This window comes from Alosa pseudoharengus, unplaced genomic scaffold (assembly GCF_046254945.1).
Source record: "Alosa pseudoharengus isolate Yale_2024_CS ecotype anadromous, Long Island Sound unplaced genomic scaffold, YU_APseudo_1.1 YU_APseudo_1.1_scf_1, whole genome shotgun sequence".
In the NCBI taxonomy this organism is placed as follows: Eukaryota; Metazoa; Chordata; class Actinopteri; order Clupeiformes; family Clupeidae; genus Alosa; species Alosa pseudoharengus.
In genome coordinates, this window is record NW_027468564.1 from 3,906,793 (window position 1) to 3,922,572 (window position 15,780).

Consider the following 15,780-nt stretch of genomic DNA (forward strand, 5'->3'; position numbering starts at 1 on the left):
TACGTTCTTAAGGGTTAATGGTAGCCTCCTACTTTTTCAGAAGGGGCGGCAGGCAGAGCGATGTACAGTGGCAGAGCAACGCACAGTGGCTGAAAGTGGTACTAAAGCTTCATGCAGCTTCACGCCTCTTAATGCGCGACTGAAGTGGCCATTTGAAAGAGATGCCCACTGTACATGGGGCTAAAAACCACATGGTTTATGCATGTTACCCCTGTACTTTGCATGTGTAAATATATAATAAACAAATAGAACACTGAATATGCCATAGCTAGTTTTTCAGCAGAACTCAAGCTGAGGGACTCAGGTCTTTTTTGATCTAATACTGCAATTACGGTAAGACAATTATTTATTTGTGTTTTAAATGGCAGTTAAGAAATCAGATCATTGGAGGCGTCTGAATGAAACCATGTTAACAAACAGTATGCAGAACAAATCCAAACAAAACTAGCAAAGCACTGCTCCATTTCTGCAATTATAGGTAGTTTATGCATTTGGAGATGGCAATTTCATGTCTACCCATAACACAGTGAATAGCACAAAGTATTCTGCATTTGATCAGACCTGTTTAAGCGTGTAACAAACTTCCATCAATGTTTGGATCTGTAAATCTCTTCCCCTGCGTTAAGGTCCAAATAAAAGCATGTGTGTGTGTGTAAAGAGAGCTTCATACTACCACTAAATCATATGACTGAATTAGACCTTTACTTTCTCCCAGATGCAAAGCGATGAGCTTTTGCATTTACTTTTCTATCTTGTGTCTGTGTGCCTGTGTATGTAGAATTACATGTGATTGAGAGACTGATAACTACTCACTTTAAATCTGATGGAATTGGTTCACTACTGAAGGTGGGCATACCACCATCCTTGGACCAATCACTCTCCATGGACACACAGCTGGACAATGGAGATGGAGGCGTGCGTGTCTGTGGTCTGGTTACACAAGGAGTCACAACAAACTGATTAACAACAAACTGTTTTCTAAACATACACATCTACATGGTGTCCATCATTTAGGGAGTTTACTGAGGTGGGTGCAAAAGCGTTAGTACATCTGGCCCTCAGTGTCTACAATCTATAATGCCGTGTTTACAATCTATATTGCATTTGTAGAATCAGTGTATAATCTATATCTATAACCAATCTAATCTAGTCAATCTATACCATATTTTCCGGACTATAAGTCGCATCAAAAAACATATAAGTCACATTTATTTAAAAATGTATTTCACAAAATCCAAGACCAAGAACAAACATTGTAACTGGACACATAGAGGCCAAAAATATTGAGAATTCTACCGGAATGTTAATGAAGATGAAGGAGTGAATGGTGGCGAGCTGAGGCTGAGGCACTTAACCCCAAATTGCTCCAGGGACAATGGACTTTGTAATATAATTGAAATATATAAGTCACTTTGGATAATAGTGCTAAATTAATACATGTAATACATGTGTAACTAAATGTAAATTTAGGTCTGGGAAGTCAGGGAAGATATTAGGGCTGGGATAAACGATTATTTTTTAAACGATTAATCTAACGATTATTTTTTCGATGCATCGATTAATCTAACGATTCATTTTTTCAGTCCGATTCGATTTCGATTCGATTATCTCCCCATTAATTGACTAATACCAATTTATACATGTTGATTTACATATCTGAATGAAAAAACATGAATTCCTTTGCATTAATAACATTGCAATATATGAATAACACTGCAATATATGTTTATTGGTCTTAAAATCCCAAAATAGAAGACTATACAAGTGCAAAGTAATGCATTCTTAGTCAGAGGTAGCATTCAATAAAGTTCAGTAGTGTATAGGTCTAATTGAGTGCCTGTCACTTTAAGACGTTCGTGAGGAAACCCTTGCGATTGTAAACACAATTAAAAGGCTGCTGATGTGTGGATGCAATTCATAACGTAGTTAGTTCAAATAACGGTTCGTACTTCTCCTTGGGACAAGCACTTTTGAGTCTTGGAAAACACTTTTACATTTACATCGGGATTTTGCAAACATTCAGTGTCAGAGTCAATAAAGTGAGCCCTGCATGAATTGACAAGCAGCAGTAAGTAAGCATGCTAAACTCGACATCCAAACAGCATTCTAACGTTAGCTTTGAGATGCTGCTTGATTGCATAACTTAACTTAGTTTAGTCTCCTCAATGTACTATGTTGTGATGAGACCTTAGCAAAGTTAACTTTAATGCAGCAGTTTTGAACAAATTTGCGCAGCATGGTCACGATGCTAAGCGGATTTAATAGTTATTTAGCCCGCTGTGTTCTATGCAATGCTTCTATGTGGCAACAACAATCCTTCAACAATCGTGAATATTTTGTTAAATGCACATGCAGAGGAGGGGCAGCGGGCTCGTTACGAGAGAGAGCCAGTTAGCCATGAGTATTTGTCATACTATGCAGCATTCAGTAGCCTACACTAGCCTTACCATCTTTTGGAATATGAATTTTTGGAACTGGTCTTCCTGCTGCTTTGATCCTAACCTTCGCACTGTATTTGAATGTATAAAAGATGGACATTGTCCTCTGATTCCATTGTACTCTGTATTTCACGAGCAATGAAATAAGCTTTCCATTCAACACAAGATTCTTAGCTGTATGGCTGTAGATAACATTCTTGCAGAGCAGCTAGCTGCTCATTGGTTCACCCGTTGTACCGGGTAAAATCAGCACCCCCTATCGCAATTGAAAATTACTGCGGCGCAAGGCTAAAGTTACCTTTAGTTTTGTTCCAATTCACCGTTGTGTATGGCTTTAAACATCGTGTGCGCTTTAACATCAATTATTCCATAATTGTAATAAGCATAAGCATAATAAGCATTATTCCATTAAGCATTACTCTGTCCTGTCTTCGTCTTTTTATACTAACAAGCTGAAGGTTGAAGGTTGAGTATTCGCAGCCACGATATCTCTCCATCTATGAGCAAACTTGGAAATTCCGACTCTGCACCGCTCTATCAATAACCCACTCCGTAGGACCTACTTCATGTCCGCTGGTCTGCCTGGGGGTGCTACACCTTGGAGTTTCCTTGTCCAAACGCAAGGTAAAACCTCCTATCCCCATTTTCCACCTCCCCTGGCCCAACACAATTCCCATTTTGTCGTATAAACTCATGGACAAAATATCCACCTGATAATAGCGTCGCTTGGACTTACCGTGGACAATCTCCCACAGTTTGTTTGCCATGGGTGCGCTACAGGCAATAATATCTTTACTTTGTCTTTTAGAGCTAAACACCTGTTATACGGTCGATAACGCCCCTAACGCCCAAAGACTTTGCTTTTCGTTACACACACGCCGTCAAAATGCACATTGCACACACATACTCCCATACAGGAGTTCTGCGAACTGCCTCTGCATGGACTCAAAGTTGATCTCTCTCTCATTTACTTGTTCCTGGTTGGAGAAAAGTCTTGTCATTGTCATTTTGAAGGAACCCATGAAGGAATCCTTCACACCCATGAAGGAATTAGTTGGGTCATCTATAGCAGTTCCGTGACCGTGGAGAGCGAAGGTTCGTTTCTCACTAGATTTGTCATCTATAAAGGTTAAAGAAAAAAATGAGCCGGGGTGCCCCTCACAAAAATGTGGGGAAATTTTGTGAGAGTCCTATATCCAAAATGGCTGCCGTAAGCCAAGCTGGAAATTAACTTTTTAATGGTTTTGCAGTGCTGCATTACACATGGTTTCGGAGACTATTTGGGTCAAGAAATTCATAAATGATGTAGATTTATTGATTTGACCTATTTCTGACCTTCGAATTCAAGATGGCCTCCAATTTTTGGCTCTTTAAATGTCAATGTTTCAAAATCGTCATAGAGTTGTAATATTAGGCTCAAATGGAAGCTCTGCTCAAACGGAGTTCAGTTATGGGCAGCAAAATTACAACATACACATAGGTCATTTTTTTATTATTTATTTATTATGATTTCTTTATTGAATTAACTAGAAACACTCTCCATCTGAATCTGTTGAATCTCCACACTGACTTCTGTCATCATCACTGCTACTCTCATCCGAGCTTTCATGAGGTGTGAGCTGCTGGGGCAAGGGGGTGTGACGCACTGGTCGACACTTTCCGTTCACTAGATCCCAGCCGTGACCAATGGGAGGAGGATGCTCTTGCAGGTTGTAATGGAGCTGGAAATATGTAATATGTAGTTTGTCCTTTCCATATGAAGATTCAAAGAGTCATCATCAGATGGGACATGGATTGTACACTTATTCAGCAGGCCAGGCCAGAGTTTCCAAATGGCACAAACTGAAAAATAAGAGTACAAACCGTCTCCCACCTGATGATGACTGAGTCACACCTCATGACTGCAGTAATGATAAGAGGAGTCTCTCCGAGAGTGAGATAGATTCCTGACAGGTAGCCGTCCAACCACATGCTCATTGGACCCTACCTATGAGCCTACTTCAGTCCATCAGCCCGACTATCACACCAGCTATCACACGTGATCAATGCTTCGCTAACCTCTGGCACGTTTCCAACAGCATTCAAAACGGCCCGGGTAACACCGTTACTTAAGAAAACTTCTCTCAACCCTGCTCAAGTTGAGAACTACCGTCCTGCTTTACTCCTACCTTTCCTATCCAAAGGTATCTAACGAGTAGTCTCCAAACAGGTCTCTGAATTCCTCTCACAGAACAACCTTCTGGATCTAAATCAATCTGGGTTCAAGAGAAACGGCTCTGCTGTCTGTAATAGAAGCCTTAAAGGAAGCCAAGGCGACCGCTCTGTCATCAGAACTCATTCTGGTTGACTTAACGGCTGCCTTTGACACTGTTAATCACCGCATCCTTCTCTCTATACTCTCTAACATGGGAATCTCCAGTTCTGCTCTGTCCTGGTTTGAATCCTACCTCACAGGATGCTCGTTTAACGTATCATGGCTTGGACAGCTGTCCGCACCTCACTATCTCACCACAGGGGTCCCCCAGGGCTCAGTGATGGGCCCTCTTCTCTTTGCTATCTACACCACCTCTTTGGGACAGATTATCCATTCGCATGGCTTCCCATACCACTGCTATGCAGACGACACACAGCTCTATATGTCCTTTCCACCTGATGACCCCTTGGTCTCGGCATGGATCTTGGATTGCCTCTCAGACATATCTACATGGATGAAGGCAAACCACCTTCAGCTAAACCTCTCAAAGACTGAAATGCTGGTCCTCCCAGCTAAACCAAAATTGACTCCCTGTCTGTTACACCTACCAGGGCTGCAAGAAATTTAGGAGTCGTTCTCCACAACTAGCCGTTTCGCACTCTACAACATACAGAAAATCAAGACTTACTTGACTCAAGGTGCTACCCAACTCCTGGTACAGGCAATAGTCATCTCATGACTCGACTACTGTAACGCCCTCCTGACAGGTCTCCCAGCCTGCACAGTGAAACCCCTTCAGATGATCCAGAACGCAGTGGCGCGCCTGGTCTATAAACAACCCAAAAGGGCACGTTACCCCGCTGCTCATCCTGCTACCCTGGCTACCTATGGCCGCCCACATCAAATTCGTCTCTAACGCTTGCCTACAAAGTAGTCTCCGGTTCTGCTTCCACCTACTTGAATGCCCTCATATAGGCATATTCTACCTCCTGACCGCTGCACTCCTCAGACTTACGACGTCTAGCTCTGCCACCGGTACGCTCAGGTCAATCCAAACTTTTTTCATTTGGTGTTTCTTGTTGGTGGAATGCACTACCAGTTCCTACTAGAGCAGGGACATCCCTCTCCATCTTTAAAAAACTCCTGAAGACCCAGCTCTTCAGAGAATATCTCCTCTCGTAGCACTACTTACAACTAGCTAATTCTAGCACTTACCACCGGAGTACAACTGACACTTGACTGTATAAAAACAGCACTCACTGATGCACTTTTTCTTATTGTGCTCTACCTTTTTACTTTCTTTTAAATTGTTCTAGTATTGTTGAGAGAATTGTTTTAAAGCTTTAAACTGTTTACCATGTTGTAAGGTGCTTTGGCTAAAAAAGCATCTGCCAAATGTAATGTAATGTAATGTAATGGAATGTAATGAGTCAGTGTGGAGATTCAACAGATTCAGATGGAGAGTCTTTTTAATTAATTCAAATAAATAATTAGTTTGAGCAGAGCTTCCATTTGCACCTAATATTTCAGCTCTATGACGATTTTGAAAAATGTACATTTAAAGAGCCAAAAATTGGCGGCCATCTTGAATTTGAAGGTCAGAATTAGGTCAAATCAATAAATCTACATCATTTTTGAATTTTTTGACCCAAATAGTCTCAGAAACAGTGTAATGCAGCACTGTGGGCAAAACCATTAAAAAGTTAATTTCCAGCTTGGCTGACGGCAGCCATGTTGGATATAGGGCTCTCAATAAATTTCCCCACATTTTTGTGAGGGGCACCCCAGCTAATTTTTTTCTGTAACCTTTATAGATGACAAATCTAGTGAGAAACGAACTTTCGCTCTCCACGGTCACCGAACTGCTATAGATGACCCAACTATATGCTTAAAATATGACCATAAAAAGACAAAATGTATGTTGTTTACTCACTCTAATAATGTACAGGATCTGCCTCAAATTGTCACTCTACATGGCCAAAATTTTTAAAAAAAGTGGCATGTTATAAATATCTGGGTTTTTAATTAGATGAAAAGCTCTCATTTAAACTCCATGTAGAAGTTTTAGTAAAGAAGCTGAGAGTTAAGTTAAGTTTTTACTACAGAAATAAGGCTTGTTTTAATCTAAAAGTAAGGAAGGAACTTCTAGCTGCTACCTTTTCGTCTGTTGTGGACTATGGAGACATTCTATATATGCATGCAGCAAAGTCTGTATTACGTTCACTGGAATCTGTCTATCATTCTGCCTTGCGCTTTGTCACTAAGGCTGAGTACTCCACACATCACTGCAGCTTATACAGTTTATCAGTTTGGCCTCCTCTCTCAGTTCGTAGACAGCATCATTGGCTTGTCTTTATTTATAAGGCAGTGATAGGATTGTTGCCCTCTTATTTATTAGGTTTATCTCCAGTAGAAAACAATAGGTACAATCTTAGGTCTAACAATAGCATTCTTTTTATTACACCTGCCGTAAGGTCTGAATTTGGTAAAGTTGCCTTTCGCTATAATGCCCCTTCAACCTGGAATGCTTTGCAGAAACAGTTGAAGCTAAGCACTTTTATCTCACTAAATGAGTTTAAATTGTATGTCTCAGAGACCTTCAGCTATAAGTGTATTTGCATGTAGGCTACTGTTCTTATCTGTTGTTTTTACTGTTTGTGGCTTTTGCTTGTTGTGATGTCTTGTTAAGTGTGCTTGGTGCAAAGCAGCACACTTATTGTTCTTCTTAAGTTTTATTAAGTGTGCTTGCTGCAAACTTATTGTTCTTCTTAAGTTTTATTATTTTTCCCGTCTCCCTAATTTTTTGTCAGCTCTAGCGCCTAGGCCCTTTGAGACAGAGACACCGTTCCAACTTTAAAACGTCCGGTCAGTACCGGTGTAAGTTGGTCGCGAAGATGACGTCAGGTGGGCGTGTCGTTCGTCCGCCATATTGGATTGAACAGAAAGCGAAACAAAATTTTCACAGGTCACAAATTTGGTCCGAACGCCACGAAACTTGACGTACATTATCCTTGGACCAAGCCTCACAAATGTTAGTGGAAGGATTTTTGATTTTCGAAAGCGTTTGCCCGTCACAGCCAAACGAAATTGGCGGCGAAGCTCCGAAACAGGAAGTCGTCCATATCTCAGGAACACTGTCACATATCGATACCAAATTTTGTATATGAACTGGGGACTCCAGTGTGAGGGTGCATAAGCTAAAAAAAAAAAAGAAATATTCCAAAAGTTTCCATCATTTGGCAAACCACCCACAGGTATTTGGTAACTCACACCATTCACTTTTCACCATTCACCTTCTATCACAATGCCTTCCATGTATGCACAATGTCTCTGGGCAGCCACAATGTCTCCAGGCAACCCTTGCCCAATCATGAAATCCTTGCTCTGCCATGGGATAGTATGGACTTACGAACTGAAATAGCAAGGAGAACAGTAGCTATATATAGCTTACATAATAGAGTTGTTTTCACATTGACGGTATTCAAATTACATTTTTCATTATTGTTACATATCATGATGGGAGAGTATTATTAAAAATGTTACAAGTATGCAAATGCATATGTTTACGGGCATTTAGGTTTTACTGTGTTGTTTTGTTGTAAAGACATGCAAGGCATTCTGGGCCATGTAATAGACAAAGCAGTGGTCGGCAGCGTTAACTTGATTTCCTGTATTAATATGTATAGGTGTTTCTGTAAACCTAGGGACAATACACAGCTATCTCTGTTACAAAAACGAGCTGGTAATCGCCATTGAAGAGGGAACTATGATAAAAAGATTGTTTTCCTAAAAGCATGGAGTTGACGAAAGAATAAACAAGCGTCACGTTAATGTTAAATAGCCTACCTATCTGAACGCTAGGTGGCAGCGTTGTATTACATTTCACTAGTGTAGCCTACTTGAAATACGGTGTGAGATTCACAAGTAAGGAAGGTGCAAATATTATGTCATTTATCATGGGAAATTATTGGAAATGTTATTTCTTGTTTATCCAAATTGCAAACCACACACATCCATTGGGAATCACACGTACACATTTAATACTGAAAGACTATCATTTTGTTTATTTGATGTCGCCTAGCAACACAGCCTTCAGAGCAAAGATTCTAGAACAGGGCTTCAGAGAGACACGTTTTGAGTTTGTGGCCAAGAACCTAAAATATCGGTTTCCATGTGCTGGATGGTGTGCGTCCTTTATGAAAGTAAGTGTTTTATACAGTTAACGTTACAGACATAATGAGTCATGTTGTAGTGGTCAACATAAATGTGCCCCTTCTGTTATTAGAATGCTAAGCGGAGAAGCATGCTAAGCAGATATTTAGTATCATTAATTTCTTGTGTGGCTAGCTATAGGGAGGAGATGTATGTTGCTAATTGGGATTTATGTTGTTTAGGTAATGCCATGGTCATTTGATATGAGATGATTGCACTCGTAACTTCGTCACGTGTAACTTTAGGACTGCTATTTTTTTTTACTAACAGTAATTCACAAAGCACTTTAGCCCTAAAAGTAGCACCTACGTCTGTGACAGCTTAAAAGAAGTGGCAAGGACTCCTAACGCGATGTTTTGAAATGCGTCTACTATTGTCTACAGGAGCTTCCAATCGCGAGGGAACTTGCATTGTAGGCATAACTAAGGGATGCAATAACACCACCAACAACCAAAACTAGCCTACTCATTGTCAACATGTACATGAAATGTAACGTTTCATGTGAATCAAATTAAAATGTTTTCTTTGCAAACGTAGGCATAGGCGTATGGTGACAGATTAATTTAATAATGCTGCTGTGTGAATCACGGTAATCACGGTGAATGAAGTGGCCACTTCTTAATGGGACCCACTGTATGGAAATGGGCTAAGTAAAATAGAGATGTTTTAAATAAGGTAAGGTTAATCAGAATTCTACGATATGCCCGCTTGACAACAGCAGAGATAGAACTGGCCTTTGGCCATAGCAACCATCCATTTAGAACAACTGGCCTTCATACTGTAGCAACCAAAGATCTGAGCTGTGTTGCAATGTGAGGCAAAGTATAGAAAGGTGATGAAACATACAGAGACAGGTCAAGAAATATAGTGCAGTGTAGACAGTAGTATACAGTTGATTTACAGAACGTGGTTTAGAGTAATATGAATTAAATATAAATATGTACAGTGTATTAGCAGTTATCTCATACAATAAGTAGAATAATGTAGGCTATGTAGATGTAGCAGTAACATTATAATAGTAGAAATAATAATATAGATATATGCAGTGTATTAACAGAATATAATAAAACAGAATAAATATGGATATTCAATATGACAAATATATAACAGATATGTACATAACATACAGCTATGTGCCGTGTGGAAACAGTGTCATTGTAGTGCAGAAACAACATTATAAGAGTAGTAAGAATAAGTTATTGTGCAGGATGAATAGTATAAAGATCAGTAGAATAAGTGGCAATCTGAATGGGATTAATGTACCAACAACAAGCAAGGAATGTGAATTTTGGCACATTTTCATGATCCACTGGGTCGTTATGGGCCACACAAAATATGGTGTTGCTAAAATTACTCCTAGTGTGGCTATTAGAGACCTGCGTTCATGAGTATCCAGCTACATTCAATGAGTTAAGTAAAATACATTCACACACACAAAAAAAACATCACTAATGTTGTGGACATTCCTTTATTCTGAGATACATCAATAGGCTCTCAAAACAATCCCAAACAGACATAAGGTCTTTATAGAGCAAATCCATATAGATTATTTGTCAAATAAACCAGTAAAACAGAATTAGGGGAGGGAATATATAACATTCACACTCATAGCTCATATTTTTTTTTAAAATAAATCAGTGAAAAAGTATCCTGACAAACAAGCAGCTTTTTAATGCCTTGGTCATATTTCATAATTTCAATTCCTCTGTAGGTTACCTGATAGCCCAGTTTGAGAGGCGCAAGACGTGTGACATTATTTATTTTTTGCAGCCAATCACTGCTGTCATTTTATTTTATTGATTTGATCTCAGTCATAGAAGCTAAATTCGAAGGCAGGCCAAAGGTAAAATCCAACAAATCGCATTCAACCCGCAAGCCAATAGTTGAATAGCCCTCTCCTAGAGCTTTTGAGATATTGCCACTGCTCCAACATTGAAAGGCACTGTTACAATGCCTGGATCAAGCCAGGTTCAGCATAGCGTATGCCACTGTCCGCTCACGTTGCTGACCGGACAAGGGCAAGCACACTTTCGCAGTTCCCGCCGGAAATGCAGTCTAGTTATTAAGTGTGCTTGCAAAGCAGCACACTTATTGTTCTTCTTAAGTTTTCTTATTAAGTGTGCTTGCAAAGCAGCACACTTATTGTTCTTCTTAAGTTTTCTTATTAGGGGTCCGAGCAGCATAGCTGCAGGAACCCTATTGTTTCTGTACCGTTCATTTTTTGGCCAAAATTCTGTAAAAGTCATACTGCAGCCTAAACCGTAACTCCAAAACTCTTGAAATTTTCAGGTATGGATACCAGTACCCCTCTACCCATAACCCAAAATTTGGGGTACTGCACCCAAAGGTGGCGCTATTGAAAAAAAAAGTTAATTATGCTTATTTCTCCTTACCAGATTCACCTAGACTCAAAATTCTTTCAGAATATTAATCTCTAAACTCAGATGCATATTTTTGGCCCTGGTCTTATGGTCTACAAATGTTTACTTTTTCCACAATTTCATGGAAAAGCCAAACATTATAAAAAGTTTCACACTCTTAAAAAATAATCGAATCTTCACCAAAATTCTCACAGACAATGTTTAGACCAAGCCTCACAAAAGTTATCGCTCAGAATTTTGATATTTTGTTCCATTTCAGAGATATAGGCCAATAAAGTTAGACCACTTAGGCCTTTTTTCCTAGATCACCTATATTCCTATAAACCGTAAGTCCTAGAAACTTGACATTTTCAAGCATTGTTACCAGTACCCCCCACTACCCATAACCCAAATTTGGGGTACTGCACCCAAAGGTGGCGCTCTTGTCAAAAACGCTTATTTCTCCTTACCAGATTCACCTAGACTCAAAATTCTTTCATCATATTAATCTCTACATTCAGATGCATCTTTTTCACCCTGGTCTTATGCTCTAAAAATGTTTACTTTTGCCACAATTTCAGAGAAAAGCCAAACATCATAAAAAGTTTCACAGGCTTCAGAAATTATCAAATCTTCACCAAAATTCTCACAGACAATGTTTAGACAAAGCCTCACAAAAGTTATCAAAAGAATTTGGATACGTTGTTCCATTTCAGAGATATAGGCCAATAAAGTTCGACCACTCAGCCCATTTCTCCTATATCACCTATATTCCTATATGAGTAATTTTTTTTTCTTGGATAACAACCATACAACCATCATTAGGTGGATACCATTAACAGTGCACATTTTCAAATATGTACTCTTTTTTATAAAGCCCTTAATTCTATTGTCAAATGTATGCTAGGAATTTTCTTGATGTTGTGTGTTTGCCAACACACATTTTCACCATTTGAATGTGACTGCTCAATGTGTATGATTGTCAGTGGCTGAGTGGGATAATGCCTAGTGCTGGTGTTTGTTAGGTTGAGAGTTTGAATCCTGCTAGAGCTTTAGGCTCAAGAAACACATGCTATTGGTTATTGAAGATTCACACTATTGAACAGCACCTGAATGACATCAGACAATTAACATTCACACTCATTAGTTGCCAAGAATCAGAATGCCGACACACTCTATGACATATAGGGGAACTTCTTTGTTTACTATTTTTCCTTCATCATTAAGTCTATCATATTTATATTTCATCCATTACTGTTCTTCTCTATAAATGTCTAATTGCCCCAGAATATCCAAAAGTTTTCAGGTGTACTCTTTCAGGAAAGCCCTTCATTTTATTGTCAAATGTATACTTGGAGTTTTTCTTGTGTGTTTACCAACACACATTTTCACCATTTGAATGTGACTGCTGAATGTGTATGATTGTCAGTGGCAGAGTGGGATAATGCCTAGTGCTGGTGTTTGTTAGGTTGAGAGTTCGAATCCTGCTAGAGCTTTAGGCTCAAGATGCACATGCTATTGGTTATTGAAGATTCACACTATTGAACAGCACCTGAATGACATCAGACAATTAACATTCACACTCATTAGTTGCCAAGAATCAGAATGCCGACACACTCTATGACATATAGGGGAACTTCTTTGTTTACTATTTTTCCTTCATCATTAAGTCTATCATATTAATATTTCATCCATTACTGTTCTTCTCTATAAATATCTAATTGCCCCAGAATATCCAAAAGTTTTCAGGTGTACTCTTTCAGGAAAGCCCTTCATTTTATTGTCAAATGTATACTTGGAGTTTTTCTTGTGTGTTTACCAACACACATTTTCACCATTTGAATGTGACTGCTGAATGTGTATGATTGTCAGTGGCAGAGTGGGATAATGTCTAGTGCTGGTGTTTGTTAGATTGAGAGTTCGAATCCTGCTAGAGCTTTAGGCTCAAGATGCACATGCTATTGGTTATTGAAGATTCACACTATTGAACAGCACCTGAATGACATCAGACAATTAACATTCACACTCATTAGTTGCCAAGAATCAGAATGCCGACACACTCTATGACATATAGGGGAACTTCTTTGTTTACTATTTTTCCTTCATCATTAAGTCTATCATATTTATATTTCATCCATTACTGTTCTTCTCTATAAATGTCTAATTGCCCCAGAATATCCAAAAGTTTTCAGGTGTATTTTTTCAGGAAAGCCCTTCATTTTATTGTCAAATGTATACTTGGAGTTTTTCTTGTGTGTTTACCAACACACATTTTCACCATTTGAATGTGACTGCTGAATGTGTATGATTGTCAGTGGCAGAGTGGGATAATGTCTAGTGCTGGTGTTTGTTAGATTGAGAGTTCGAATCCTGCTAGAGCTTTAGGCTCAAGATGCACATGCTATTGGTTATTGAAGATTCACACTATTGAACAGCACCTGAATGACATCAGACAATTAACATTCACACTCATTAGTTGCCAAGAATCAGAATGCCGACACACTCTATGACATATAGGGGAACTTCTTTGTTTACTATTTTTCCTTCATCATTAAGTCTATCATATTTATATTTCATCCATTACTGTTCTTCTCTATAAATGTCTAATTGCCCCAGAATATCCAAAAGTTTTCAGGTGTATTTTTTCAGGAAAGCCCTTCATTTTATTGTCAAATGTATACTTGGAGTTTTTCTTGTGTGTTTACCAACACACATTTTCACCATTTGAATGTGACTGCTGAATGTGTATGATTGTCAGTGGCAGAGTGGGATAATGTCTAGTGCTGGTGTTTGTTAGATTGAGAGTTCGAATCCTGCTAGAGCTTTAGGCTCAAGATGCACATGCTATTGGTTATTGAAGATTCACACTATTGAACAGCACCTGAATGACATCAGACAATTAACATTCACACTCATTAGTTGCCAAGAATCAGAATGCCGACACACTCTATGACATATAGGGGAACTTCTTTGTTTACTATTTTTCCTTCATCATTAAGTCTATCATATTTATATTTCATCCATTACTGTTCTTCTCTATAAATGTCTAATTGCCCCAGAATATCCAAAAGTTTTCAGGTGTATTTTTTCAGGAAAGCCCTTCATTTTATTGTCAAATGTATACTTGGAGTTTTTCTTGTGTGTTTACCAACACACATTTTCACCATTTGAATGTGACTGCTGAATGTGTATGATTGTCAGTGGCAGAGTGGGATAATGTCTAGTGCTGGTGTTTGTTAGATTGAGAGTTCGAATCCTGCTAGAGCTTTAGGCTCAAGATGCACATGCTATTGGTTATTGAAGATTCACACTATTGAACAGCACCTGAATGACATCAGACAATTAACATTCACACTCATTAGTTGCCAAGAATCAGAATGCCGACACACTCTATGACATATAGGGGAACTTCTTTGTTTACTATTTTTCCTTCATCATTAAGTCTATCATATTTATATTTCATCCATTACTGTTCTTCTCTATAAATGTCTAATTGCCCCAGAATATCCAAAAGTTTTCAGGTGTATTTTTTCAGGAAAGCCCTTCATTTTATTGTCAAATATATACTTGGAGTTTTTCTTGTGTGTTTACCAACACACATTTTCACCATGTGAATGTGACTACCCAATATGTAGTATTGTCAGTGGCTCAGTGGGATAATGCCTAGTGCTGGTGTTTGTTAGGTTGAGGGTTCGAATCCCCGGTAGTGCTTTAGGCTCTAGCTCGAATACTATTGGTTATTGAAGATTCACACCATTGAACAGCACCTGAATGACATCAGGCAATCAACATTCACACTCATCAGTTGCCAAGAATCAGAATGCCGAGACACTCTATGACATTCAGGGGAACTTCTTTGTTTACTATTTTTCCTTCATCATTAAGTCTATCATATTTATATTTAATCTATTAGTGTTCATCTCTACAAATGTCTAATCGCCCCTCCATGCTTGGAGTTTTTCTTGTGTGTTTACCAATACACATTTTCACCATGTGAATGTGACTGGCCAACATGTAGGATTGACAGTGGCTCAGTGGGATAATGCCTTGTACTGGTGATCCTTAGGTTGAGAGTTCAAATCCCACTTGAAGCATTAGTGAGTTGTGGATGTTAGCATACTACAATAGAATGCTGTTGGGTTGTGGAGGATAACACACTATAACATTACAGCTACTTGTCAATATGGACTTGTAGTGCAAGGCAAGTATTACTGTATAAGCTGTAGCCTATAATTATTTGTTATTCTTATAATATTTGTCATTTCTTATACATATTTAGTCGGCTCTTCCACTTGACAGAACAACTCTATATCGGTTAAGGATGTCACGCATGAAACAATGCTGCAGAAACATGAAAATACGACTTTGAGTTTAGTAGGCTATAATTTTCAGTTCCTGTTTATCTATTGCACAATGGGTAATAATTTAAAGGAATCATGTTGCAGTCTTGTAAATAGTGACCCTACAAGATCCCTAGTCATTGCAAAATCATAGTCTGTGACTTAAAACTCTACTACTTGTCTTTAGATGTGAGAGGGTCTGAGACTGTAGTCTTTCAAAAATCTTTTCCAAATCT

At 38.8% G+C, this 15,780-nt stretch overlaps 1 protein-coding gene across 1 annotated transcript in view; it reads right to left on the minus strand.

The window, feature by feature from the left end:
• The window catches only part of LOC143135273 (NACHT, LRR and PYD domains-containing protein 3-like), a 158,221-nt gene that overhangs the window by 74,800 nt on the left and 67,641 nt on the right, over positions 1–15,780 (minus strand). The window contains exon 5 of the mRNA XM_076295986.1: positions 814–930. Within this exon, the coding sequence (XP_076152101.1) occupies positions 814–930 (117 nt within the window). The remainder of the gene's footprint in view (positions 1–813; positions 931–15,780) is intronic.